Source organism: Corylus avellana, chromosome 2 (assembly GCF_965113065.1).
Source record: "Corylus avellana chromosome 2, dhCorAvel1.hap1.2, whole genome shotgun sequence".
NCBI lineage: Eukaryota > Viridiplantae > Streptophyta > Magnoliopsida > Fagales > Betulaceae > Corylus > Corylus avellana.
Window position 1 is genome coordinate 38,751,769 of NC_142491.1, and position 26,008 is coordinate 38,777,776.

The window sequence follows — 26,008 nt, forward strand, 5'->3', positions numbered from 1 at the left end:
TCCTATGAAGTACGAAGGATGAGCTTGAGATTTGAGAGCAGAGGTTCGAATGGGCCGGGTAAGAGGTTTGGCCCAAGTTTCAGTGCTAGGCCCATGATTATCTCACACTCCAATGCCGGAGCTTTTTCCGGGGTTCGAAAAAAAAAAAGAAACAGAAAAATCTCTAACGGCTCCATTTAGTTACCGTACCTAACACCCAACTAAAGCCGAATAAACAAGTGCCGCCCTCAGGGGCCCTGACCTGGCCCTAGTTTTCCCGCGTCACCCCCATCGTATTCCTTTCTCTTCCCCAACTCCAACCCCCCGGCCCCTCCTATTCCTTGCTTGCATCAGCCAACAAAGAAATAGACCCATTCAAATCCAAAACTAAGTCTAACAAAATTCAAACCAATCCTTATTTCGTCCAAATCATATCTTCTCATTCTCATATGCCAAGCCCTCAACCATGTTGCCCTTCCTCTCCCTCCTCCTCCTCGTCCTCTTCAACTTCCTCTCCGTTTCATTCTCCCAGTCCGAATTCCCCAAAGGTCTTTTGATTGATTGCGGTGCAACTACCAAGTCTACAATCGACGGCCGGAAATGGCTCCCCGACAAGGACTTCGTGACCGGTGGGACCCCGAGGAACCTGACCACCCCAGTCCTGGTTCCCTTCCTTTCCACCGTCCGATCGTTTCCTCTCCGCAACAACCTCCTCAAGAAGTTCTGCTACGTCGTGCCGGTGTTCCGCCGGGCCAAGTACCTGATCCGGACCACCTACTTCTACGGAGGGATCAACGGCCGGGATTCGCCGCCTGCGTTCGATCAGATGGTCGACGGGACTTTCTGGAGCGTGGTGAACACCACGGAGGATTACGCCAACGGCATGTCGTCCTACTTTGAAGGGGTTTTTGTCGCTCAGGGGAAGACCATGAGCGTCTGTATTGGGGCGAACACGTATACGGATTCGGACCCGTTTATATCGGCGTTGGAGTTCCTGATAGTCGCCGATTCGCTCTACAATTCCACGGATTTCGGCAAGTTTGGCCTCAGCTTGGTTGCAAGGCACGCTTTTGGGTACTCGGGACCAATCATTCGGTATGTAATTCTACTATGCTTTTGCATTTGCGAATTGTTAATTGCTCGCTATGTGAATTTTGATTATTCGTTGGTCAAGCAACTTGCATGAATTTTTTTTTAGACGGTATATACACAATTGTTCTAGGTTGTGTACTGGTTTTTGGTTTAAGTTGTATGAGTTTTGGGATCGTAGACCAAGAAGGAAGTTTAATCTGTAAGTCATGTGCTCGTTTTTTATTAATTGACTTTCTCAACCATTAAAAGCTATGGCAATGTTATTTATTGTGTTAATTAACAAAATTTATTCAATTTTAATGTATAAATTGTTTTATAGAAATCATTTAACCTGTACAGAAGAGACAATTTAAAACTAGATACCCATGAACTAGAAGGGACTGGTTTCCCATAAATAGTTTAATGACTAAGAAATAATTTTGTAATAGAGAGATTTGATGTGTGAGTGTGCGTGTGCGTGTGTGAAATATGTCTTCGGTTTCAGAAGACTTGAATGTGCTTTTGAATTGATTTGCGACAAAGGGTGCTTTCAAGTTGTCGATAAAATGGGATTTGCTTATTAACAACGTTGAAGTTTTTAAGCTGTTTTGCTGCATATTCTTTATCTTCTTTTGTTTGGATTATCACCAGGTATCCTGATGATCAATTTGATCGGTTGTGGGAGCCACATGTGGGAATTTCTTCTACAGTAGCAGGCAACAGAAATGTATCTGTTTCTGCTTTCTGGAATGTTCCTCCTTTAAAGATATTTGAGACAGCTCAGACAACTAATGGAATACAACCCATAGAGTGGAATTGGCCTCCAGTGTCCCTTCCAAACTCAACATACTACATTGCTCTATACTTTGCCGATACTCGTAATTCGAGCTCAAGGGTGTTTGATATAACCATAAATAACATATCATATTACCGCAATTTGAATGTCACTCCAGCTGGTGCTTGTGTCTTTGCAACTCGGTGGCTTCTTGCTGGTCCTACAAAGATAACTTTGACCCCTCCTTCTGGTTCAGACATTGGTCCCTTGATAAATGCCGGAGAGGTTTTTGACTTGCTGGTTCTTGGAGGAAGAACTGCTACTCGAGATGGTATGTTATTTTCATATTGCATCTTCTAAAAAGGAAATGAAACTGGAGTAATCTGTGGGAAATCTCCAATATTCTCCCAGGTTTACTAGTTGCTAGTGTGGCTATTTCTTTGATGAGCTAGATTAAAACATATATGGCCGAAGTAAGATATAGGAATGTGTTGTGAGTAATGGGAGGAAACTTGATAGTTTAATCATGGTCTCTCTACCTTATGGCATTACATACTTATTCCCAAAGCAATGGCTGTACAGCTCATGTAAGCAGTGACCTATCAAGTTAATGGGGCAGCAAACTAATCTAGCCTTAATAACAGCTTCTTTTGAGAAAAGTGAAGTGTCTTTTAACCAGGATAAAGTGTTGAGTTGATTCTTTCTCTCCCGCTGCCCAATCTCTTTCAACATTTGTTTATTACACTTCATGTTGATCATTATCAATTATATGAATTTGTTTTTTTAAAGGAGAATTGCTTTTCTTGTCTCAGCTATTGCTTTGAATGACCTAAAAGATAGTCTCAAAAATTCTCCACTTGATTGGAATGGTGATCCTTGTTTGCCCAGCAAGTACTCATGGACGGGCATTACGTGCTCTGAAGGCCCCCAGATTCGTGTGATCACCTTGTGAGTGAGACTTGACCCACTATATCATGATAATTTTTATACTTTTATATTCCTTAACAGGAAGCTTACTATTTCCCATTGTTTCCAGAAACCTGACAAGCATGGGTCTCTCGGGATCGCTGTCACCTGGCATTGCCAATATGACAGCATTAACTGACATGTAGGTTTTCAATGATAAATTTATTGATTAATGAAATTGAGGGGCAGGGATTTAATGATTAACGATCTAATGCTACTGGCAGCTGGCTTGGAAATAACAGTTTGACTGGACCTATTCCTGATCTCAGTTCATTGAAGAGGCTAGAGACATTGTAAGTTGTGGGATTTTCTATTTTTGCCCTATTGCCTACTATCATTTGTTGTTGAGCTTAAAAACATGATTTCGTAGGAAATTATTACCGCATGGGTCTCATCTGTAATGTATCATGTATTTCAATGACATGAAACTTATTGTGCATATGGTCTGATCAAGTAATTCATATTCCTCTGGCAGTTACTTTTACTTTAACCATTCCATTGTTTGCATTGTATTATCTGAATGGTTAGAACCTGCAACCTCATTCATCCCAAAAAAGTAGAACCTGGGACCTTTTCATGTGACTATTTATGTGGATAATAATGTTGACCTTCTCTAATTTCAATTCCATTTTCCTTCAAGGGATTTGGGAGATAATCAGTTCAGTGGAGAAATTCCCTCATCACTTGGGAACATTAACAGCTTGCGTGAACTGTAAGTTTTTTTTCTCCGATATGGCATGCGCGTTAGTTTTTATAGATATATCAAATGTTACACATTCTTTTTATAATTTCTATATTTTTCTTATGTGATTGATTTAGTTCCATCCTTTTTCTTTTTTTTCTTTTTTTTTTTGTTTTTTGTTTATAAGTAATCGTAAATTCACTAAAAAGTGTAAAGGCACAACCCAAATACACAAGGAGTATACAAGAGAGAAGCCTAGCTAGTAGCGGAAAAGGGGTCTAAAAAAACATGAAAGTTTGAAATATTAAAATCTAAGGCAGCAATCCAAAGAAAGAATCTTAAAAAATAAAGCCTTTAATTCCATTAAGGCCCTCTCATGGTCCTCAAAGCTATGATTGTGTCTTCCCCTCCACATAGGCACCATATAAAGCAAGGTGGGATCATCTTCCAAACTGCATCAAGCTGAAACCTACCCCTTAGTGCTCTCCAATAGGTGAAGAGATCTACCACCCTTCTAGGCATTACCCAAGCTAGCCCTAGACTGCTGAAGATAATATACCAAAGTGCACCTACAGTCTCATAGTAGAGTACAAGATGGTCCACTAACTCCCCATTCTCCTTACACATGCAACGCTACTCAACCACAATGATGTGTCATTTCCTTAGATTATCCGTGATGAGAATCTTCCCTAAACGACCGACCAAGCAAAAAAAACCACTCTTAAGGGAGCCTTGTCCCGCCAAATATTCCTCCAAGGGAAGGGAGTGTTATCATGGGGAACAAGAACATTCCTAGAAGAAATCCAACAGAGTCTATTCTCACCACCTCGTCTCACTCTAGTGGAATACAATAAAGTAAAGAGAGAGATAAAGAGATTCATCTCCCAATCATGAGCCGCTATGAGAAAGTACGTATTCCACTGATAGGAGGCACTAGAAAACTCCAAATGGTCTGCTACAACAGCATCCTTAAAACGGGCAATGCTAAACAAGTCTGAAAAATATGTCTTAAGAGCTTGATCCCCACGCAAAACATCATGCCATAATCGAATTTTGGAGTCATCCCCCATCTCAAATCTAGATTGTCTAGAAAGCTCCCTCTAGTCCGTCCAAATATTCTTCCAAGGCCCCACCCCAAACGACTCATGAACTTCATTAGAACACCATCCACCTCAGGTACTGCTATATTTGAAATAAAGAATCACCTTCCATAAGGCCTCTCTCTCATGAATGGTAATGCCACAGTCACTTCCCCGAAAGAGTCCGATTGAATACAAGAAAATTTCAAACCCCCAACTCTCCTTCAGATATTAGAGTACATATGTTGATCGAGCTAACAAGAAAAATTTGAACTCTGCACCCATACCACCCCACAAAAAATCCCACTGTAACTTTCTAGGCAACCCCCCCCCCCCCCCCCCCCCCTCCTTTGATAAGTACATCTTCTTCTGTCCAGCCAAACAACGTTCCACCTTCTCAATGATGTCATCCCAACTAAACGAAGCACCCAAGTGAATACCTAGGTACTTCATAGCTATGGAGGATACCCTACAGCCCAATCTACATACTACATCCCAAGCCAAATTGTGTCAAACACTAACTTTCCTGCTCTTAGTTATCATGAGCAGTTATGAGTTATGACTGAAAGTCCTTGGACGTACTGTAATAAAAATTTTATAGGAGAACTAACTTTGATCAGATTGAGTTGTCTCTAAAGCTGAGGAGGTTCTTATAAAGCATTGGATTATTCACTCGGTCATTGCAATAATACGAGTGATAAGCATTATCTACTAGCATATCATACTGCAATTATTTGGATTGTAAAATATTAGATTAGAAATCTGTCTCTCACTAAGTTAGTTGTGGTTGGGTACAAGGATAATGACTGATTCTCATTTTCTTTGGTACTTTGATATCTATCTAATTAAACTCAACGAAGCCTTAAGTCTAACTATTTAGGATCAGCTACCTGAATCCTTTTCTACAATTCAGCTCTATCTATCTTCCATTGACCCAACTAACCATCTTTAATATATTAATGCAGTTTGATATATAATGTAGTCATAGAACTCAACTTAATAAGCCTTAGTCTCAACTACATAAATTTTCTTTTTCTTTTTTTTAAATTAATTGGAGCTGGCTGAGTCGTTTTAAAGCCAATATAGTCTGCTGTGTATTTACTGATCATATTTTTCCTTAGTGCTTCTACCCACATCCCTACAATCTCTTCTGATCTTCCCCTTTTAGAGCAAAGTAATGGGGTTGAACCTTCATATTTATGGGGTGTTATTGAGCACCGGACATTGACAAGGACTTGCTGCCTTACAAATTTAACTTTGTTCAAGGCACCAAAGATGCTACTGCTAACCAATATACACATTCGCAAGATCTCACAGGCTTTTGTCTTTACTTAGGTTGCTTGAAAATATACATTATGTGGATTAAAATTTAGCAAAATATGAACTGAGAAAAGGAGGGATATGGAAGCCTTCAGCGGCCTAAACAATCCAAAAATTGATTGTTCCCTTCTTGGATCTCACATTTAAACATTGGTTTTTCTCTTCATTTTAGAATATATAAAATCTTGGTTTACTTTGTCGTTTGTGCTTGGAATACTGGACAGTTTGACTAGATAACTTAGAATATGCCTTTGTGTAATTTGAACAGAGACAATCTCATTTTATGAGATCAATAGCTTACATTGCAAATGAGGGAAATAAATAAAATTATGATGGAAAAGTCTATGAAAACAATGGGTCTATATGATACGTATTGGAAGTTTTGAACTTTTGGCCCTAATATATGTATTTAATATTTATGCATGCATATATAATTCATCTTGTAATTAACCATCTAATTGCTGCCCAATCTTAACTTGGTTGGACCCATGTACTTGATCTACTTCACATGATTTCTTTGTCCCGTATCAGAATGAGAACAGCCACAATTAAAAAGCACGTGCTTTTTGTTGTGCTATAAGTTACATCTAGACACTGTAGGATTTCCATGTGATCTGTCCTATTTGTTCCAGGGCAGCAATCACCTTTTATCTTATGGTCCGCTCTTGGTTTATATGGTAGAGCAATTTGCTTGCTTACCGACATGGAATCAATGCTTTTTGATGTATATATTCACCTTTCTATTTTAAACTTAATATTCCATCGATTATTACACCAATTTATTCTTCAATTTCTGAAGATTTTGATAATCAAATTTTCAATTGTGCTGCTGACAATGCTACTGGATGTTTTTTTGGTGTTTATATTAATATTTGATTAGAAAATGTGGCAACTCTCGAGTATTACATACCTAACTTTGTTCCTTCTGTCTTTCAGTTTCTTACAGAACAATAATCTGACTGGTCTAGTTCCAAATAACCTTGATGGAAAGTCTGGACTGAACCTTAGGTAAGTGTGTGAACATCCACTAGTTTTATTATCCCTATCTAATCTTATCCACAGCTGCTTATGCTGATCGTTTCAATTTTATTATCAGAATTTCTCCTGGAAATAATTTTGCATCTCCTGCTCCTGCGCCTTCTTGAGCAAGTACATCTATGAACCCAACAATAAAGGAGATTCTGACCATTCATCCCTGTATAGATATATTCCCTTTCAAAAAAAAAAAACTCACTTTTGTTTCACAAATTTTGCTGGAAGTTCTTTATTGCAAGCTGTCCCACTGTGAAATTGAAAGCCCTCCATGCTTAAGACTTCTGTAGTTGGGCAGAGACAGCTCTTTGAAGCAATTTGGAGAGTCCACAAACTGGATACTCGAAATGGTTGTTCATATTCAGTCGGTCTGATTCCTTTTTTTGTCAGTTTGGATCATGCTTCCAAAATTTTATGTGATTGTCTCTCAATAGTCATTTCTTATTCTTTGATTTATAAATACTTGTCTTGTGTCTGTTAGTGCACTACGATTTCTTTTTTCTTTTCTTTTCTTTTTTTTCCATACTGGCTCATGTTTCTGTACTTAAACAAACAACAATATTTGTTCATGTTTTTGTAATGTGACATGATTTGATTCCCTTGCTGTATAGGTTTTGCGTTGTAGCTCGTTGACCATTTTCTATATATCTCTGAACTGTTTCCAATAATTCTGGATGTCTCTGAAGAGACTTTGACATTGACGCCTCAAACCCTTCCAGATCCCACCAGTATGTTCGTTTTACTATTATTAGTCGTGGGACTCTATCAGGGAATCATTCATAACTGGGATGAAAAGAATTAGACAAATTTCTAATTCCAGACAGAGACTCGGAACTGCATAATTAGATGTACAATAACATAGTTTTTTCAGCTCCGTTCAACATTTTTCATAAAGGACAATCCGACCAAATGGTCTTTAGACCCTTTTCTTCTATGAAGTACACAGTGTGTCTGATACAGGCCCTGTATCCTGCATCTGGGATGACTTTTCACTTCTTAGTTCCCTATCCATGGGAGACAGAAAAATGTGCTTCTATTTCTAGGCAATAGAAGAAGAAAAATGTCTCCAATGGTAGCTCAATTGGCTGGAGACTATGCCTTATAAAGCAGAGGTCACTAGTTCGAATTCCTCTCTCCTTTCCCCTTTTGTTTGGACATGCCAAACCAAAAAAAAAAAAAAAAGGAATGCAACTAAAATTAATGTAAATTTCTCACAAAAATTGAAGTCAGCATTTACATATTGTCACTCTTCAGATCCACAATAACCCACCATAATTAACATTAATCTAAGCACAAAAGGAGATAGATATGTAATGAAATAAAAGAAATGAGAGTGATGAACATATAGAACAACTCTGTAGAGATCAGAGGGACAACTCTGTAGGCTTTAGCTGCCACTTTTCTCATCCTCACCTCTCTAATCTTCCCTTCTTGAGGGGAAACAAAGGTGGTAAGCCACTGCTCTTCATCTGTGTGCAAATGGGCACATTAATCATGGGCCTTATTTTAATACTCGCTGATCTTGTCCTCTCCAATCCTTTCTTTATCCTCTTCACATGCTTCTCTCTGTTTCCCTTGCCTTCCTTCCCTTCATCTCTTGCAGCTATATCAGCAAGCGAGCTGGAAGAAGAGGAAGAGGAAGAGGAAGAAGAAGATGGTGATAAAGAAGAAGCGCGTTGCTTCTTCAACCTTAATAGCTCTTTCCACAAAACGGTGCACTTTGGTGGCCTCGGAGATGGGTCATCATCAACAAACCAACTTACCCTGTTACTCTCCTCCTTGGTTCCTTCCTTTACTCCCTCGGTGTCTTTCCCTTTGAGACTGATCTTGTTGAGCTTTTCTGACTGCTGCATTTGCCAAAAGGGAAGGAGCTTCCCTTCAAAGAAAAGCTCATCTGCAGTCAACATCGCATGGCTACTTACATTGCTTGACAGGAACTCAAATTCTGCATTTCTTGCTTTATCCATCTCCTTTTCTTTAGCTTTTTCACCCTGAGAGTTTGGGCTAAAGGAGATGAAATCCTGTTCATCGAGGAATTCTGCAGAGAAAGAAATCCGGGGACTTGTATGTGGTTCATTGGCTGTAGAGGTGGTTTGAACAGTTTCTAAGGAGACCATCCTGGTTGTGTGGATCCAGGGAGAAGGGGAATAATAAGGTTGTTGTGTCTTGTGTGGTTGGCTAGTGAGTTGTGTTTGATCAGATGCATGAGATTTGTGATTTATAAAGGAAAGGAGATGCTTTTGTGTCTTCTTTTTATTTTTAATCTCTTTGTTTTGTAATTGTAGTAAAATTTTTGGACGGTCAGATTATAAAAAATGAATTGGTCCGGTGAAGGCGAAACAAGAGAGGCTAGTTTGTGTTTAGAATATAGGAACAGCACATGGACACCTTGGGAACTAAAGACAAAAGAGGTTTTTACACTACTTTTGTATGCAATTTTAAATGCTATTACAAACTTTTTTACTATAATTCTTCACATACAAATTGATATGCCAGTTGATAATTAGGGAAAAAATTAAAAGTGTATAATTGACAAGTCAAGTTTTTTTCTTAATCATTTCACCAATTATATACTGTCACATCAGTTTGTAAAATGACTTATAGTAAAAACTGTAATACATTTACCAGTACTCATTTAACAACCTCAACATCTTCTAATTACATGTAGTGTCAAAATTGTAAAACAATTATAAAAAAGTCTTTATCTCTAGCATTTTTCCATTTAAAATAGTGTTTTTTTGTTCTTTTTTTCTTTTTTTCTAGATTCCAGGAAAAAAGAAAGGGTTAAATACTAAATTAGTCCCTAGGGTTTCACAACTTTATTTTTTCCCCCCTGGGTTTTCATTTTTATCACAGGAGGTCCCTGTGGTTTTGATAAGTGACCAAATTAGTCCATCCGTTAGTTGACCGTTAGTTGACCGTTAAACTGGACACGTGGACCAATCAGACGTCGACACGTGGCACATATATTAATTTTTTTTTTTAATTAAAAAAATGTTTTTTTTTAAAAAAAAAATTAAAAAAAATATATTAAAAAAAAAAAAAAAAAAATCGGAAAAAACTGGGGGTGGCCGAGCCACCCCCTTGGCAATTTGGGGGTGGCTCGGCCACCCCCAGTTTTTTCCGATTTTTCTTTTTCTTTTTTTTTTTTTTTTTAATATATTTTTTTTAATTTTTTTTTTTTAAAAAAAAACATTTTTTTTAATTAAAAAAAAATTAAAAAAAAAAATTAATATATGTGCCACGTGTCGACGTCTGATTGGTCCACGTGTCCAGTTTAACGGTCAACTAACGGATGGACTAATTTGGTCACTTATCAAAACCACAGGGACCTCCTGTGATAAAAATGAAAACCCAGAGGGAAAAAAATAAAGTTGTGAAACCCTAGGGATTAATTTAGTATTTAACCCAAAAAGAAAAGAGCATCAAGGAAAGTTCCCTAATTTATGGCAAGGGGCGGGGGAAGGGAGAAGTATAATACAATGAGAAAAGGAAAAAATAAAAGAGGGTAATATGATGTTGTCGAGGAGGTGCATGGAGTTTCTTGTTTATACGGTTTAAAATCTGTGAGAAGTAAATGACACACCTCAGGCTTTTACTGATTATGGGTGAAAAAAAGCAAACAGCAGCATGAATGAGTCAGTAAAAGGTCAATGTGGGTTGTCCTGATCTGTTTGGTGAATTGGGTTTTCATGGAAAAACCCTAATATAAGAAAGGAAAATCTAAATTATTAGCAATTCGAGTAGCAAAATTACTAAAGATTACTACTACTACACAAAAGCCACTGCATGTTAGTGCATCCATTTTCTTGCTTGGGGTTTTTTCAACTTACTTTATTACGACGGACCGTTAAAAAGGTGTTACGGTTTATAAGTTTGAAAGAGTTAATGTTGTGACAAGTGATATCAGAGCTAAAAATTAGGCACGCCATATCTAGTGGGAAGAAAGTCATCAAATGAGTTAATTGATAGGGTGGCTAAGATTTAAGTTTAGGTTATCCTTTAGCTAGGTGGCAGTTGATTATTAAATTTGCATTGGTCAAAGAGAAAAAGCTTTGTTAGTTTGACTCCCTTGCTTGGAGGGATTATAACATGGTAGGAGGCCTAAGCATGTGGGCACATGAGAGTAATTTCTCTTGCCATGTGAAAGCTGAATCAATGATATCTGCAAAGATACTCTTTCTGACCAAGTTGCCCTTTTGAAGAGCTTCATCAATGTTGGTGCATTAAGTTATTTTTACCATCTTAGGATGGGTTTCTGTGTCATTGACAATGTTTTCAAGTGGTAGATATCATATTGGTTGGTTGCCTGGAAAAGCTTCCAATTAAGATTTGGACAGCACTAATTAAGTCTAGACAGCTAATAAACATAGAGTAATTCTTTGGATTATTATAAATGGGTGGTATTTTGATTATTTAGTAGCAAGCACAGTATCCTACATGCAATAATTGAGGAAGACAACAATGTCAGAGAGATTAACGAACTTGAATAAACAAAAACATTGAACATGTAATATATATACAAAATACCCAAAGAAAAACCCTCTCCTTGATTAACATACCACTAATCTCAAATTAAGAGAGAGAGAGACTTGATTCATACATGAAGGATGCAGTAGACTGATATTCTTCCTTTAAAAAAACAAAAATCCATATTGAAAACAAGTTTTTTGTTAAGAAAATAGCTTTTTAATTTGGAAAGGAGGAATTATGAGAAGTCCCCAAAAAAAAAGAGTAATTAGGAGGAGTTAGAGATCTTGAAAAATAAATAATGATCTTTTAACGGATAATCGAAATAAAATTATAGGCCTACAAAGTATTAGCTACATATTTGAGGCACTAAAATTACCTTTTCAACCAGATAAAGAGTAGTAATGATCATATTATAACTCTATTTGAAAAGAAAAAATTCACCTTTTCAACTTTTTTCGCATGTATTTGGTAACAAAGTTTGCGGTATACATTAGAGCATCATGGTTCGTTGTTAATTAAAAACATTAACATGCACAAAACATTTTCACATTTAAGTCACATCAAAATATTTTTTTAAATAAAAAATAAAAAAGCACACCCCAAAACAAAGTGCCACCATAGCTTTAACAAAACCTTTATGAAAAAGCTTTTAAGAAAAGCATTTGAGCCTTTGAGGGGTTGTGGTTCCCTTAATTTCTACTACTATTTAAAAATAAATAAATAAAATTACAAGGGTTTGTGACATAATAAAAGAAACTGTGTTTTGACAAAGGGTCGGACTGGATTGGACTCAAAAATATATTAAAAGAAAAATTATTCTCAAAATCAACTCTAACATTCTTACTTTTTATATTACATCAATCACTTTTAATTACTATTTAAATAATAAAAAAATCATTACAAAATAAATTTTTTACTTTTTTATACAAAATATTTTTACCCTTTTTTTATATATATATATTAATCAAATCTGTTATAAAATCATTTCACTTCCTTTTTTTCATACCATTGCCAAACACAGCCGTAGGGTTTGTAAAGTGGAGCTGGAAAGGAATATTGAGGATCGGTCAAAATGCAATTCTGAAATGAAGTAATAAGGTGGGGCCCTGGGGGGGGGGGGGGGGGGGGGAGGGGGTGGGTTTTGTGGTGTCCTAGAGACTGAAAGGCATAGTACCCCCAATGACATGAGCAAACAGTTGGTCTTGTTAAAGAGACAAAAGAGTAAGGGGTTTGAGCTAATTCTGTTACTTTTTAGGCGGAAGGGGACAACACAAAAGAGTCCCCTCTTGATCTTTTGAGGATGGAAAAGAAGATAGCTCAGCAGCCTCAACTGTGCTCAATTTGAGAGACCTGGGAAAGACTCCAAGGAACATTGATGTGGCTTCAGCTGTACAAGAGTGGGGGACCATTGCCCATTCTATTATTTTCAACACGTATTTGGGGGAGAGTGGTGGGTCTGGTTTCATGCAAATACCAGCTGGTAAATTTATCACTATTTTATTCTTTAAAACATTACATTAATAAACTCTCTGGTGTAGTACTGGTGTTGAGAGAGATGGAGACAGAGACAAGACAGAGAGTGCTTTGACCATGCATTGCCCAACTTCTTGTTAATTAAAACAAGTCAGGGCTTGTTACAAAGAAAAAAAAGCAGCCCAGGCGATTGAGCTCAATCGGGTTTGAAAGTACGCATACGGTTCTTACTATTTAAGAGTAGAATTAGGATTTATAGTGTGGGGGATGATTTTTTTTTTAAAAAAATAGATCGACTTATGTAACTTTAAAATCACATAGATACATATAATCTTTTTATATGTGGTTGATCCTGTTTATATAAAATAAAGCATAAAAGTCTTACATTTAATCTCATGTCATCGTAAATACACAATAGTATAAACAATTAGCAAATTAATAGCTTAGGAAAAAAAAAAAAAAAAAAAAACTAGCAAAATAGACTAAATACAATCTATAGGGTCCAAGAAAAATGTATCTTTGAGTGTGAACTTTTTTTCATAACAATCATCCAGAGCCCCAAATAGCAACAATGCTAAGAGACAAGAGTCGAGCCAAACAATTTTGCAATTATAAATTAGTAAACCATTTAACTTGTCCTGTCAAAACAAATATTGTAAACTTAAATGACTCAAAATTACCACTCAAAAAACTGATTGCTAGCAGTTAGAAGCTACTCAAAGAACCAAAATCATTTAACTTTGTCTTTCACATATTCAATGAGAATCCCAAACCAAATTAAGTTTTTGATTATAAGTGAACTAGAATATAGAGGGAAACTAAATGAATTGGGTATTTTAGGTGTTTTTATGTTGAAAGAGGGGCAAAATAATAATAATAATAATAATAATAAATTTTTTTAAAAAAAAAATTAGAGGGTGGCAAATTTTTTTTTTTTTTTGGGGTGGGGGGGGGGGGTGGGGGGTTGAAAACTAAAAAATAATAATTAAAAGGGACACAAATATTATTTTGGGGGGCAAAACTAAAAAAAGAAGTAAAAATAGACACAAATAATATTTTGGGGGGACAAATATATGATTTTTGGGGAGACAAATTTATAAAATTGGTATATTTGAAGGACATTTATGAAAATTTGTAAAATTTTGGGGGGACGAGCGTGGGTCCGCCTCTGACTATTATGATTGCGTTCAGATAGAATAACTACAGTTGGTCCTTCACTTGCCTTTTTTCTTAGAAAAAATAAATTAAGGGAATTCTTGGGAGACCTTTTAATGTAGCAATATAATCTATTTTATGGTCAATAATTTTTTTATTGTCTTTAATGGTGTCATATTATTTCCAAAGAAATTAAATAACATGACACTATATTCACCACTTAGAACATATTTACCATTAAATTTGTAAAATCTAAGAGCGTATTAGGTAGGTTGAATGAATGTCTAAAGGAAAATGTTAGGTTTACAAATACATTTACCAAAAAAAAAAAAAATTACAAACTAATGTGGCACAAAATGATTGGGTTTCTCACAATTTGAATTTATCTCATATCCAATCATGTTATGTCACATCAGTTTGTAAATTTTTTTTTGTAAACTATGTTTGTAATCGTAGCATTCCTCATATCTAAATGATAAGAAATGGTAAAAAATGTAAAGGTAAAAGTGATAATTTAGACACACATAAGTTATACGAGTTGAGTCGAACTTATACAAATTTGTCTTGTTTCATAAATGAGCCTAAATTTATGTTCAAAGCTGACTTTTTTTTTATTAAAACCCGAGTTATTAAATTTTTACTAGCGATTTATGAACAATCGATTCATTTAAAGCCTAATGGTTGACTTAGCAGCTATAAGATTGTTCATTTAAAGCCACATGGTTGACTTAACACCTATAATCCCAAGTTCCTAATAAATTAGACCTTCTTTTAGTCTTTGGGGTGAAACTTTTTTTTATTGTTTTTTTTTTTGGTTTTGTTTAAGTTCGTATATTCTTAATATTAAAAAAGATATATCTATCATAATATTAAAAAATATTTATATAATTCCTCATTGGTGATACCAAAGCATGGGTAGATGTGAATGATACTTGGGCCAAATTCTAAAGCATGAAAGGAGATAGGAGCTTCTTGTGAGCCCGCAACAGGCCTTATGTTTTTCAAACAATACTTAATTAGAAGGGGTGAATATGAATATGTGTTTTTCAAAATATTAAATCAATTAACAATTTAGCAATCACACAATAATCAACCAAAATAGGAAACTATCAAACACAACAATTTGGTGTGAAGTAGAGATCCTTTAAATAACTCTTCAAAGGTAAAATTACTATAGAGCAACCAAATTCAAATAATTCATCCACTATAGAATAATTAAATTACACACATCATGTGCAGCCTGATAAACGACTTGCTTGTCTTCAACCTTAGTAGATCCAGAATCTTTGTCCAATTCTTCTACCAAGTCTCTCCTGTTGAAACCTATTTATTGTATTATCTATAAATTTTGGCCAAAATAATCAAGCTTAGCCCTTACCCATTTAAAAAAAATACCCTACACCCTTGACCATATTATAACAAAAATCACCTTACACCCAAACAAATAATGTTATAAGAGCATCTCCAGTAGTGTAGCTAAAATGAAGATATTAGCTACATTTAGCTATTTTTGCCCTTTTTTTTTTTTTTTGCTCTAACAGAATAGCTTCATATTAGCTATTATACCTTAACTGCTACAGTGAATAGCTTCATATTGTTATTCACTGTAGCACACTAGATTGTTGAATATAATATTATTCCTCATTATTTTCTCTCTTGTCTCTCTCACTCAACGTTTCTCTCTCTTCTCTCTTCTCTCCACCCTCAACGTTTCTCTCTCTTCTCTTTTCTCTGTTCACGAATTTATGATATAAATTCAAGTCTTTTGAATAACTAAAAACTCCCCCAAAAAAATTGCAGAGCTGGCCATGGGGGGTTTGGGTTGAGAGGGAATAGCTGGTCATGGGAGGATTGGGTTTGGGTTGAGAGGGAAGAGTGAGAGAGAGAGAGAGAGAGAGAGAGAAAAGTGAAAAAAATAAAATAAAGATTAAAAAATAATATTTAAAAAAAAAATAGAGAATGATATAAAGAATCTGTTGGAATTGATATTAAAAAATCAGTAGCTAAAATAGATAATTGTGCTTTTTGACTAGGTAGAATACCTCTTATTGCTGGAGATGCTCTAAGTCACTATTGTGTCAATCTAAGAATGGTAAGGCTTTTTAAATCACCACTGGTCTTATAATTGATCATTATTAAATTTTGATTAAATTGTGATTTTAAAAGACATATCATTTTTAGAACCTGTTTGGGATTGCGTTTAATAAATAGAGATTTTAAGTAAAAAAAAACGCTTTTAGGCAAAAATTTTCATTTTTAAGTTTTTGTCATAAGTGTGTTTTGGCAATTTTTAAGCTTTTTGACATTCAAAAGCGCTTTGAATTTTTTTACTAAACGGATTTTTTTTTTTCAAACGAGTTTTTAAGGTGTTAAACGTACTTTTAAGGTTCATAAACGCAATTTCAAACAGGCTCTTAGAGTGACACAAGAGTGACTTATAGAATTACTTCAAACGTTAAGCAACTAAAATATATCATAAGCAACAATATATTCAAATTTGTCATTAAAAAAGTTAAGCATAACCAACAGACTCCCGGTGCCGAGTGAAGTCATTTTTAACGCATCAGAGGCAACATAGAAGCTGAAGCGACACGGCTATGACAGAAAGTCGGATTCTATTTTGATAAGTGTTTGAATTAAAATTGAAATTTATTAAGAAAAAATTATTTTATTTTTTTATTAATATTAAATATATACTAATTTTATTTTTATATACTAATTTATTTTTCAATTATAATATATTTTTTATTTATACTTTGGTCACTATATTTTAATATATTTTTCATTAATGATTTCAAATCTTTCAATAAAAAATTATATTTTCGTCCCTCCTAATAATATTATTTGTACCACACCGGATTCAACAAAATCAAGAAGTTGACTTGTACATTTATATATTTTCTAGTTTCTGACATATTTATTATAGATTTTACAAAGCAAGCACCTTCGATACAATGCAAGTCTCTGAGATATCCGAGCCATTGGAAAAGAGGACAATCATGATTACCTTGGAACAACCTTAATGTAGGAATCTCATTGTACAACGTACTCAATGTATCACCATTAGCATTAACCAGGCACATTTTCAAGAATGTCAAGGATTTGAGCAGTTGACCATTCTTGCTGTCTCGCCCAAAGATCTCTAATGCTTCCAAACATGTTATAATACAATTACCACAGGGACAGAATTATTGATTGGATTGCTGCTTTTTTCTAATGCTGGATTATGATTATGGGGGGGAAATTAGGACAAGAATGTGACAAATGGAGACAGTTTAAAACATCTTAATGCAACTCTCGAGTAGCAATTCATCTGGTGTCTACTTGTGGAGTTGCACTATTATGAGCTAATTAAAACCTTTGAAAGAAAGATTAATTATGATGTTTGGTCTCACCCAATTAAGCCATTGGGTAATTTCTTCAATTATAATAGGTGACAGGTGACAGGTGACCAGGGAACAAAATCAACTTTAATTACCATATTTGGTTGATTTGGGTTTGAGAACTTTGGTTTCTTTGAACCCAAATTAAGTCGATTAATAGAAAGCAGGTTCCATTATCTCTCCCTCTCTTTCTTTTTGGTTTCTGTCGGACAATTAGATTTGAACCATTAAATCCTTTTACAGGACATGTGATTTAATGCAAAATTAAACTGCCTCTTCTAGTTAAAAAGTATTGTAAATATTACTTGTGAACATATGATAAACTCGGTTGATCTTTTTGTTTAATAATTAAACGGTATATCACGTCAAATCAATCAGCGACTATCACTTGTTATCTATGCTACATTAAAAGCAGTAACTAATTCTAAAATTAAAATCGCAGCGAACATCTTTTCTTTGGTTTTCACAATGTCTTTTACACTTTTTTATTGGATGAATTTGCACATTGAAATAAGTTGATTACTAGTTTATAGGTCAATTATTTCATTGGATTTTTTTTTTCTTTTTTTGTGTATTAATTCAATTTAACTGTCGATTGTCAACAGACCCAACACCTTTAGGCCTCGTTTAGTTTGTAGATTGAGTATTTCGTTAGAAAAATAAATAGCTAAATAGCTATTCAATTATAAGATCTATTCCATAAACTAAACAGTCCGGCCAAGCTTCATAGTAAGAGGAGAGAGCATTTACCAGTGGCATGTGATTTGGAGGAAATCAGACGGTCCTCAAACGCCGCTTTTTAACGATATACAGTATTACTCAAGCACGTGAAAACCCATCAGAGAAGACAGTGGACCACGTCAATTGCAGGCATGTGAACTGTCTCTGCCTCCTCCATGTGGAACCCCTTTTTCATCCGCAACTGGCTGAGAGACTTCCAAACTTTGACGTTAACATCTGCTAATTGCTAAACAAAATAATTGTTCAGAAATTCCACCTTTATTATGGTTTTGTAACATCTCACAATTAATTTCCTTTTTCCTTTTCTAATTAATCATTTCTGTCTTGGTTTTGCCCCAATGTAAAACAAAATCTTACGCATTTCCTATTTTTCCACAAAAATATGTTGAAGTATATATATATATATATATAATTATGAATGGTTAAATGTCACGTTTAATAGGACACAGTCCAAAGAAACAGTATAATGATAAGGTAAAGCGACACGCAGCACGTTACCCAGTCAAGACCCGCCAAGGACACAAATGTCCCGGGTCGCACTAAAGTTTGGTGGGGGCACAGGGATGTGGACAGACCAAGAAAGATCAGCATATGATTGGTCCACCGCAAGTAACACCCAAACCGCAGAAAGTACGTCCCACTGATTACGTGGCTAAATTTCAATGCTGCATTTTCCCGAACCCCCGCTGTGTCATTTGTCCGGGACCCGGTCTCAGATCAATCTGATCTTATGATGATGATTTGTTCAGGCTATCCATCCTGATTATCTGAACCGACAGAAACTAATCGGAGCAGCTAAACGACAATGCCAAATGAATGGTTACGATTGCGTCACACAATCATGAACTTTTTTTTTTTTTTTTTTTTGGAGAATACACACACAATCATGAACTTGGCCGTACTAGTACCGCATCATTATCACTTCCCTAAATGCGCGTGTATTCACGTCCCATCATGCACTTCTAACACGTCAATGGTTAGACCAAAGAGGTTACGTGTTGAAATTCTTTTGCGTCTCAACGACAAAAAATGATCGATTGTGCCAAGAGGTGACTGATTATTTTATTTACTGTAGTCTTACAAATGAAGAAAAAAAATCTAGAGAAGTAATAACCATTTCTAAAAATAATATAAGAGATAGGTATTTATAATTATTCACTATATTAATGTATAGATTCATTACTTAATGGCGCAAAGCGCAACGCAAAGCAAAGATCATAAAATATATAACACGATCATATTTTTTGGTGTTTATTATGTGTTTTCATGTATTTATTTTATATCAGGAAGACATAAAATATATAACATGATCATATTTTTTATCATTTATTATTTGTTTTCATGCATTTATTTTATATCATGAAGAGTGTGATGACATATTTTTCAAAAACCTTTGAAGGACAAAATTTGATAATGTAGTACTTCTCAAATATCACGTGCATTTTCAAGAATTACTTCCAAACAAATTTCAAAGAAAATTTTGTCCTTAACACATTGGGACTTGCACTAGTCCCACCCATCACCGTCAATTGAGGTTCACATTACACTAAATAAAAAAATACAAATGTGCAAAGATACTTTTGTTAGTTTAAACTCAAGCAATTAAGCAAAAAATTAATGGAAAATTATATATATATATATATATATATATATATCTTGTGGTGGAGATAATATAAAAGATCAATAATTTGGACTAGTAGCAACCTTAACAGATAGCGCCGCTCTATACCTAACATTATTTTAAAATTCAAATTCAATGTTGAAGATGTTATAAATGGAAAGTTCATGGCAGCAGCCCCCGTACAATAATACCACCGTCTTATCCGACGAGAAAAGCTGAAGGTTCATTAATGCTGAAGCACATGGAGGCTGCTTCCGGGCACCAGAAACCCCACATTTGTCTTTTTCTCAAAAAGGGCATCAGAAACTCTCTGAAATTCAAGATCCACATAGAAAAGGCACACAAAATACACGAACATTTCCAAAGGACTGAAGGAGCAAAGAGGAAAGGATTTTCTTTTTCTTTTTCTTTTTCTAATAGGGAAGAGAAATTTAATATGCACATCCTATATTAACATACAGATAAATCTAAATAAATTCAGCCTGGAGATTGGAGCTTCAGCCAACCCAACAACTATGCCGTAAGAAGAAAAGATTCGAAAAATAAATAAATAAATAAAAAGGTTCAGCAGTTGTTATCAAACTCAGAAAGAAAAAAGAAAAGAAAAGAGAGAATCAAAACCTAGAAAGGTTTCGAGTTCCAATGACAAACAGTCAGTCACAGTCATAGACTTGGATTTTGATGCCAAAATGAGAGTGCCATCACATTCACATGCATCTTTTACGTCTCAGGCGTGAAAGAGAAAAAGAAAAAGAAAAAAGGTTAAATACTTTTTTTCTTTTTTTTTTTCTTGAACACCGATACAAGAAGGAACCTGAATTAAATATCAGTTAATATTTATTCTCAAATTTCAAATCTCATTACTGACCACCATAGTCTTGCTCTGGATCATTGAATTCTTGCAATGAGCAATGGCGCCTTGAATCGCGCTCTGCAACTCCTCCATCGACGACGCGTCGGCGTGGTACACCCCTCCGACCCTACCCGTACTCATAAACCCATTCCGACTAAGCACGCCGGAGTGACTCGGCGAGGACCGCATCGACGACGGGCAGCTCGAGACGCAGCTTCTCCTTCGTGGGTACCTCAAATTTCCCGAGAAAGAGTGAGAAAACCCACCGCCATTCTCTTTGCTCGCGCTTTTGCCAGATATTTCCGTGTCTTTCGCAGATCTCTCCGCTTTCACTGACAAAGGCATAGTAGTCGTCGTAACTGCTCCCAGTTTTTGCTGCTGCTGCTGCTTTTGCGACAGCTTTTCATATAACGGCTTGACTTTCTTCAAGTACTTCCTAATAACCTCTTTAGCCGTCGAGCTCACTCTTTTAACGGACGATCCGGATACGTTGTCGGCGTCGCGGTTCTTGGGTTCTTTTCGGAATACCGATGAGAATCGCGAGAGTGAGAAGTACTTGCTCTTCTTGATCTGTGTGTTGTGGTTGTTGTGAAGGCGCTTGAACTCGTCGTCCTCGGTGGCCGAGCTGGGCCGGGACGAGTCGCACTCGGCGAGCAACGCGAGGTCGCTGTTGAAGGACGAGTGGGAGTCGTTGGAGCTGCCGGTGGAGTCGCGCGAGGCCGTCGTGTCGGAGGCGGAGGACGTGCTGGAGGAGGCGAGGAGCGTGCGGACCATGGAGAGGCGTGGGGAGAGGTGGAGAGGCAACAGTTGGCCCTTGTAGAAGAGCTCGTCGGCCGGGCAGAGAGCGGTGGAGGATTTGCGAGGGGAAACGGAAATGGTGAACTCGAAGTCCGAGGATGATGAGGACGAGAAAGAGTGGGATGGCGAGGGTGGGAGAGTGTGGGATTTCGTGACTCTCTCTGTTCTCCTCCCCATCGTTGATGCTACGACATTATCAGCCTGCGTTTTGTAGAGACGATGGATTTTTTGAGAGCAAAGTTTGAGAGGGACCAGATGGGCGTTTCTTATAATGGTTTTGAGTAGCGTACTACTCTGTTGCTGCCCCACGCGCAGAGGTGGGGGCTTGGACACGACGTGCCACCAGTCTTCGTGTTTTGTTACTTTCGTACGTTTTATATTGCTGGTCTTGGAGATTTTTGGATCTGGGTTCTCAAATGGGTCACATATTCACATGGGATTGATTTTGAAACGTTTCTCTCTCTCCCTCTGTGTGTGTGTGGGCTGTGCTATGTGTGTGATAGAGTCATGTGTCGTGATTACATAGAGTTAGGTCTCACGTGCCTCAAACGTGAAAGGTGGGGCTGAGATCATGGGTTAAAAAGGTTGAGATTAATATTTAATTAAGTAGGGATAATATGGCACAAAAGCAAGGGGAGGGTGCTCTAATTACTGATTAGTGTGAGCAATGTGCTGGCTCAGATCAAACAAGAATATTTTTTATAATCTTTTGGTGAGTTTAGGCACTTTACAGTTTACACAGCTGTTTAGGCTCTACAAAATGTGAATTTTTATGATGATTACTGATAATTAGTAAGTGGTGACTTTTATTATTATATATATTGCATGCATGGATGTGGGTCAACGTGACTTTCTAGCTAGTTTATTACTAATTAGCCTCTTTAATTCTCCACTGTTCTTCATATATATAATTTTTTTAGATCGTTACAGAACTTGATGAGAAAGTTTCGGATGGTTTTATGTGAAATCAATTAAATGGGAGATCAGATCGATGCTTTCACCCGTGGATCCCCAGCATTAACTTAGATGCTTTGCATATAAGGGAGACTAATTAATTTATTTTAATATTAATTTTGGAATTTTATCGATTTAGTCTACGTACAGCTTTAATTAGCCTTCTAAAATAACGATGTGCAAATTATCTCAGTATATATCGAGGAAATTAAAAAGACTTCACGTGAGGGAGAAGAAAAATAAGGAAGATTAATTAATTTAGGTGGGACAGTTATTGTATTACAAGTGAGATTAGATTCTCAAGCCTTCACGATAATCCCAACATAAGCATGCAGTCTCTTTAGTTATCCAAAATCTAATAGTTAACTAATTATCATTTGTACCTTAAATACATCGAAATCAAGTAGCCAACTGTTATATATATTGTATACATGAATTGTTGAAGGTTGGAGGGAGTTCTTGGGGCAAATCCCTTTCATGTGAAGGAGCTGCATGCGGGCCATGAAGTCTTTAAGGGACTTTATTTCCCCTTGCTTGAGAGTGAGGATATAATAAATTGAATGATAAATTGTTTGCACAAGTGCGTAAAGGATATTTATCGAACCACAAATCCTTTTAGGTTTCATTTGGTTCGCAGAATGCCTAGTCTATTGGAAAATGATTAGTTATTACTGGGAATAGAAGAGTGTAGATGAATAGTTCATTTGTTTGGTTGTAATGTCGAAATAGACTAGCTAATCCTATTCCTTCGTTTGGTACGGCAATATGTTGGTGAATGATATCATATTATGATCAAATTTCATAAAATACCTTTATAATTCAAATACAATTTATATTATTAAGGACTTTCATTTTTTTTTTTTTAAACATAAACAACTTTACTATAATTTCTTTTTCTTTTTTGTTTTTAATTATGTCAAGTGTGTGGCCTTTTTTTTTTTTTTTTTTTTTTGCAATTATGCTACAAAATTATTTATATATATATAAAAAAAAAAATATAGTCAGAGAAAACAGAATCAAACTCAATCTTGAAATCAAAAAAATATAGTTGGAGAATGTACAAAGAATCAAAAGAAATCAAAAAACAGATTATATATTTGTATTTTATAAAAACCTTACAGATTATGTTTATCTGTCAAATAAAAAAAAATTGAGAAAAAAGAGAGACGGAGAAAAAAAAAATGGTACATAAATAAAAAAACAGAGAAACAGAGAGAAGAAAATCAGAGAGAAGCGGTACAGAGAATCAAAAGAAATCAAAAAACAGAATTAAAAATAAAATTAAAAATTAAAAAATTAAAAAAAAATTAAAAAAATTAAAAAAAAAAAAAAAAAAAACTGAGAAATGGTATAGAGAAGGGAGACGGCATAGGGAAACAAAAAAAAAAAAAATTGTTTGCAATTGTAGAAAAATTGTATCGGAAGAATCAAAGAGAAAATAAAAAGAGATATAGAAAAAGAGAGAGAACGAAATATAGAGACGGATAAAAGAGAAATAGATATATATATATATATATATATATATATATATATATATATATATAGAGAGAGAGAGAGAGAGAGAGAGAGAAGAATCAGAGAGAGAACGGAATTTAATCACACAAGTGGGATTTTTTGTGGCAATTTACACAATTAATTTAATCTCATAGAAAATTATTAGCTAAGCCACTCATTTTTTAGGCCCTGTTTGGCTTGCGGAATAGACCCTTGGATTGGACTAGCTAATACTAGGTATAGCTAGTCCTTTGTTTGGTAACACTCTATTACTGGGAATAGTCTATTCCTATGGGACTACTAATTCTATACACACAGGGTTAGCTAAGCCACTAAAAAATGAGTGGCTTAGCTAATCCTTTCCTGTGGGATTAAGGTCTCGTTTGGTTCACGGAATGTCTAGTCCATTGGAAAAGGATTAGCCACTACTGGGAATAGAAGAGTGTGGAATAGATTAACTATTAATATTCTTTTGTTTGGTTATAACGCTGGAATAGACTAACTAATCATATTCCTTCGTTTGATACAATGCAATAGGTTGGTGAATTGAATCATATTGTGATCAAATTTCCTAAAATACCCATATAATACAAATATAATTTATATTATTAAGGACTTTCATTTTTTTAAAAAAATAAAAAATAAACATAAACAACTTTACAATAATTTCTTTTTCTTTTTTGTTTTTAATTATGTCAGGTATGTGGCCTTTTTTTTTTTCTTTTTTTTTTTTTGCAATTATGCTACAAAATTATTTATATAAAAAAAAAATATATAGTTGGAAACTCAATCTTGAAATCAAAAAAATATAGTTGGAGAATGTACAGAGAATCAAAAGAAATAAAAAAACAGATTATATATTTGTATTTTATAAAAACCTTGCAGATTGTGCTTTTCCGTCAAAGAAAAAAAATAAAAAACTGAGAAAAAAGAGATTCGGAGAAACATAATAATAATAAATAAAAAAAGGTACATAAATTAAAAAAAAAAAAACAGAGAAACAGAGAGAAGAAAATCATAGAGAAACGGTACAGATAATCAAAAGAAATAAAAAATCAGAATTTATAAAAAAAAATAAAAAAAAAAATGAGAAGGGAGACGGCATAGAGAAAAAAAAATTTCGTTTGCATTTGCAGAAAAACTGTACCAGAAGAATCAGAGAGAAAATAGAAAGAGAGAGAACGATATAAAGAGACGGAGAAAAGAGAAACGGAAATATATATATATATATAGAGAGAGAGAGAGAGAGAAATATAGAAGAATCAGAGAGATAACGAAATTTAATCCCACAAGTGGGGTTTTTTGTGGCAATTTACACAAGTAATTTAATCCCACAAGTAATTTGAGTGGCATAGGCTAACTCTGTGTGTATGAGATTAGTAGTCCCATGGGAATAGACTATTCCCAGGAATAGAGTGTTACCAAACAAATGACTAGCTATACCTAGTGTTAGCTAGTCTAATCCAAAGGTCTATTCCGCAAACCAAACGGGGCCTAAATTAATTGTGTAAATTGCCACAAAAAACCCCACTTGTAGGATTAAATTTCGTTCTCTCTCTCTCTGATTCTTTTATATTTATCTCTCTCTCTCTCTCTCTCTCTCTCTCTCTATATATATATATATATATATATATATATATATATATATATATATCTCCGTTTCTCTTTTCTCCATCTCTATATTTCGTTCTCTCTTTTTCTATTTCTCTTTCTATTTTCTCTCTAATTCTTCTCGTACAGTTTTTCTGCAAGTGCAAATGGATTTTTTTTTTTTTTTTTCTCTATGTCGTCTCCCTTCTCTGTACCGTTTCTCAGTTTTTTTTTTTTTTTAATTATGTTTTTTTATTTCTTTTGATTCTCTGTACTGTTTTTCTCTGATTTTCTTCTCTTTGTTTCTCTGTTTTTTTATTTACGTACTTCTTCTTTCTTTCTTTTTTTTCTTTCTTTTTTTTAATTTTGTTTCTCCGAATCTGTTTTTTCTCAGTTTTTTTTTTTCTTTGATGGAGAAACAAAATCTAAAAGATTTTTATAAAATACAAATATATAATATGCTTTCTGATTTCTTTTGATTCTCTTTACATTCTCCAACTATATTTTTTTGATTTCAAGATTGGGTTTGATTCTGTTTCCTCAAACTATATATATATTTTTTAATATAA

At 35.1% G+C, this 26,008-nt stretch overlaps 3 protein-coding genes across 3 annotated transcripts; 1 reads left to right on the forward strand and 2 right to left on the reverse strand.

The window, feature by feature from the left end:
- Positions 1 to 230: 230 nt before the first annotated feature.
- Positions 231 to 7,508, forward strand: LOC132168186 (Leucine-rich repeat (LRR) family protein). The gene is made up of 8 exons (XM_059579305.2): positions 231 to 1,074; positions 1,702 to 2,156; positions 2,638 to 2,773; positions 2,862 to 2,933; positions 3,016 to 3,084; positions 3,432 to 3,503; positions 6,809 to 6,880; positions 6,969 to 7,508. The coding sequence occupies exons 1-8, from the start codon at positions 446 to 448 to the stop codon at positions 7,015 to 7,017; spliced, it is 1,554 nt and encodes a 517-aa protein (XP_059435288.2). The 5' UTR covers positions 231 to 445; the 3' UTR covers positions 7,018 to 7,508.
- A 593-nt stretch (positions 7,509 to 8,101) lies between these two features.
- On the reverse strand, positions 8,102 to 9,049 carry LOC132167198 (uncharacterized). Its single transcript, XM_059578106.2, has one exon. The coding sequence runs from the start codon at positions 9,019 to 9,021 to the stop codon at positions 8,314 to 8,316; it is 708 nt and encodes a 235-aa protein (XP_059434089.2). The 5' UTR covers positions 9,022 to 9,049; the 3' UTR covers positions 8,102 to 8,313.
- An 11,254-nt stretch (positions 9,050 to 20,303) lies between these two features.
- On the reverse strand, positions 20,304 to 21,907 carry MAKR1 (membrane-associated kinase regulator). Its single transcript, XM_059598936.2, has one exon. It carries the CDS (start codon positions 21,576 to 21,578, stop codon positions 20,601 to 20,603), a length of 978 nt encoding a protein of 325 aa, XP_059454919.1. The 5' UTR covers positions 21,579 to 21,907; the 3' UTR covers positions 20,304 to 20,600.
- Between the last annotated feature and the right edge of the window lie 4,101 nt (positions 21,908 to 26,008).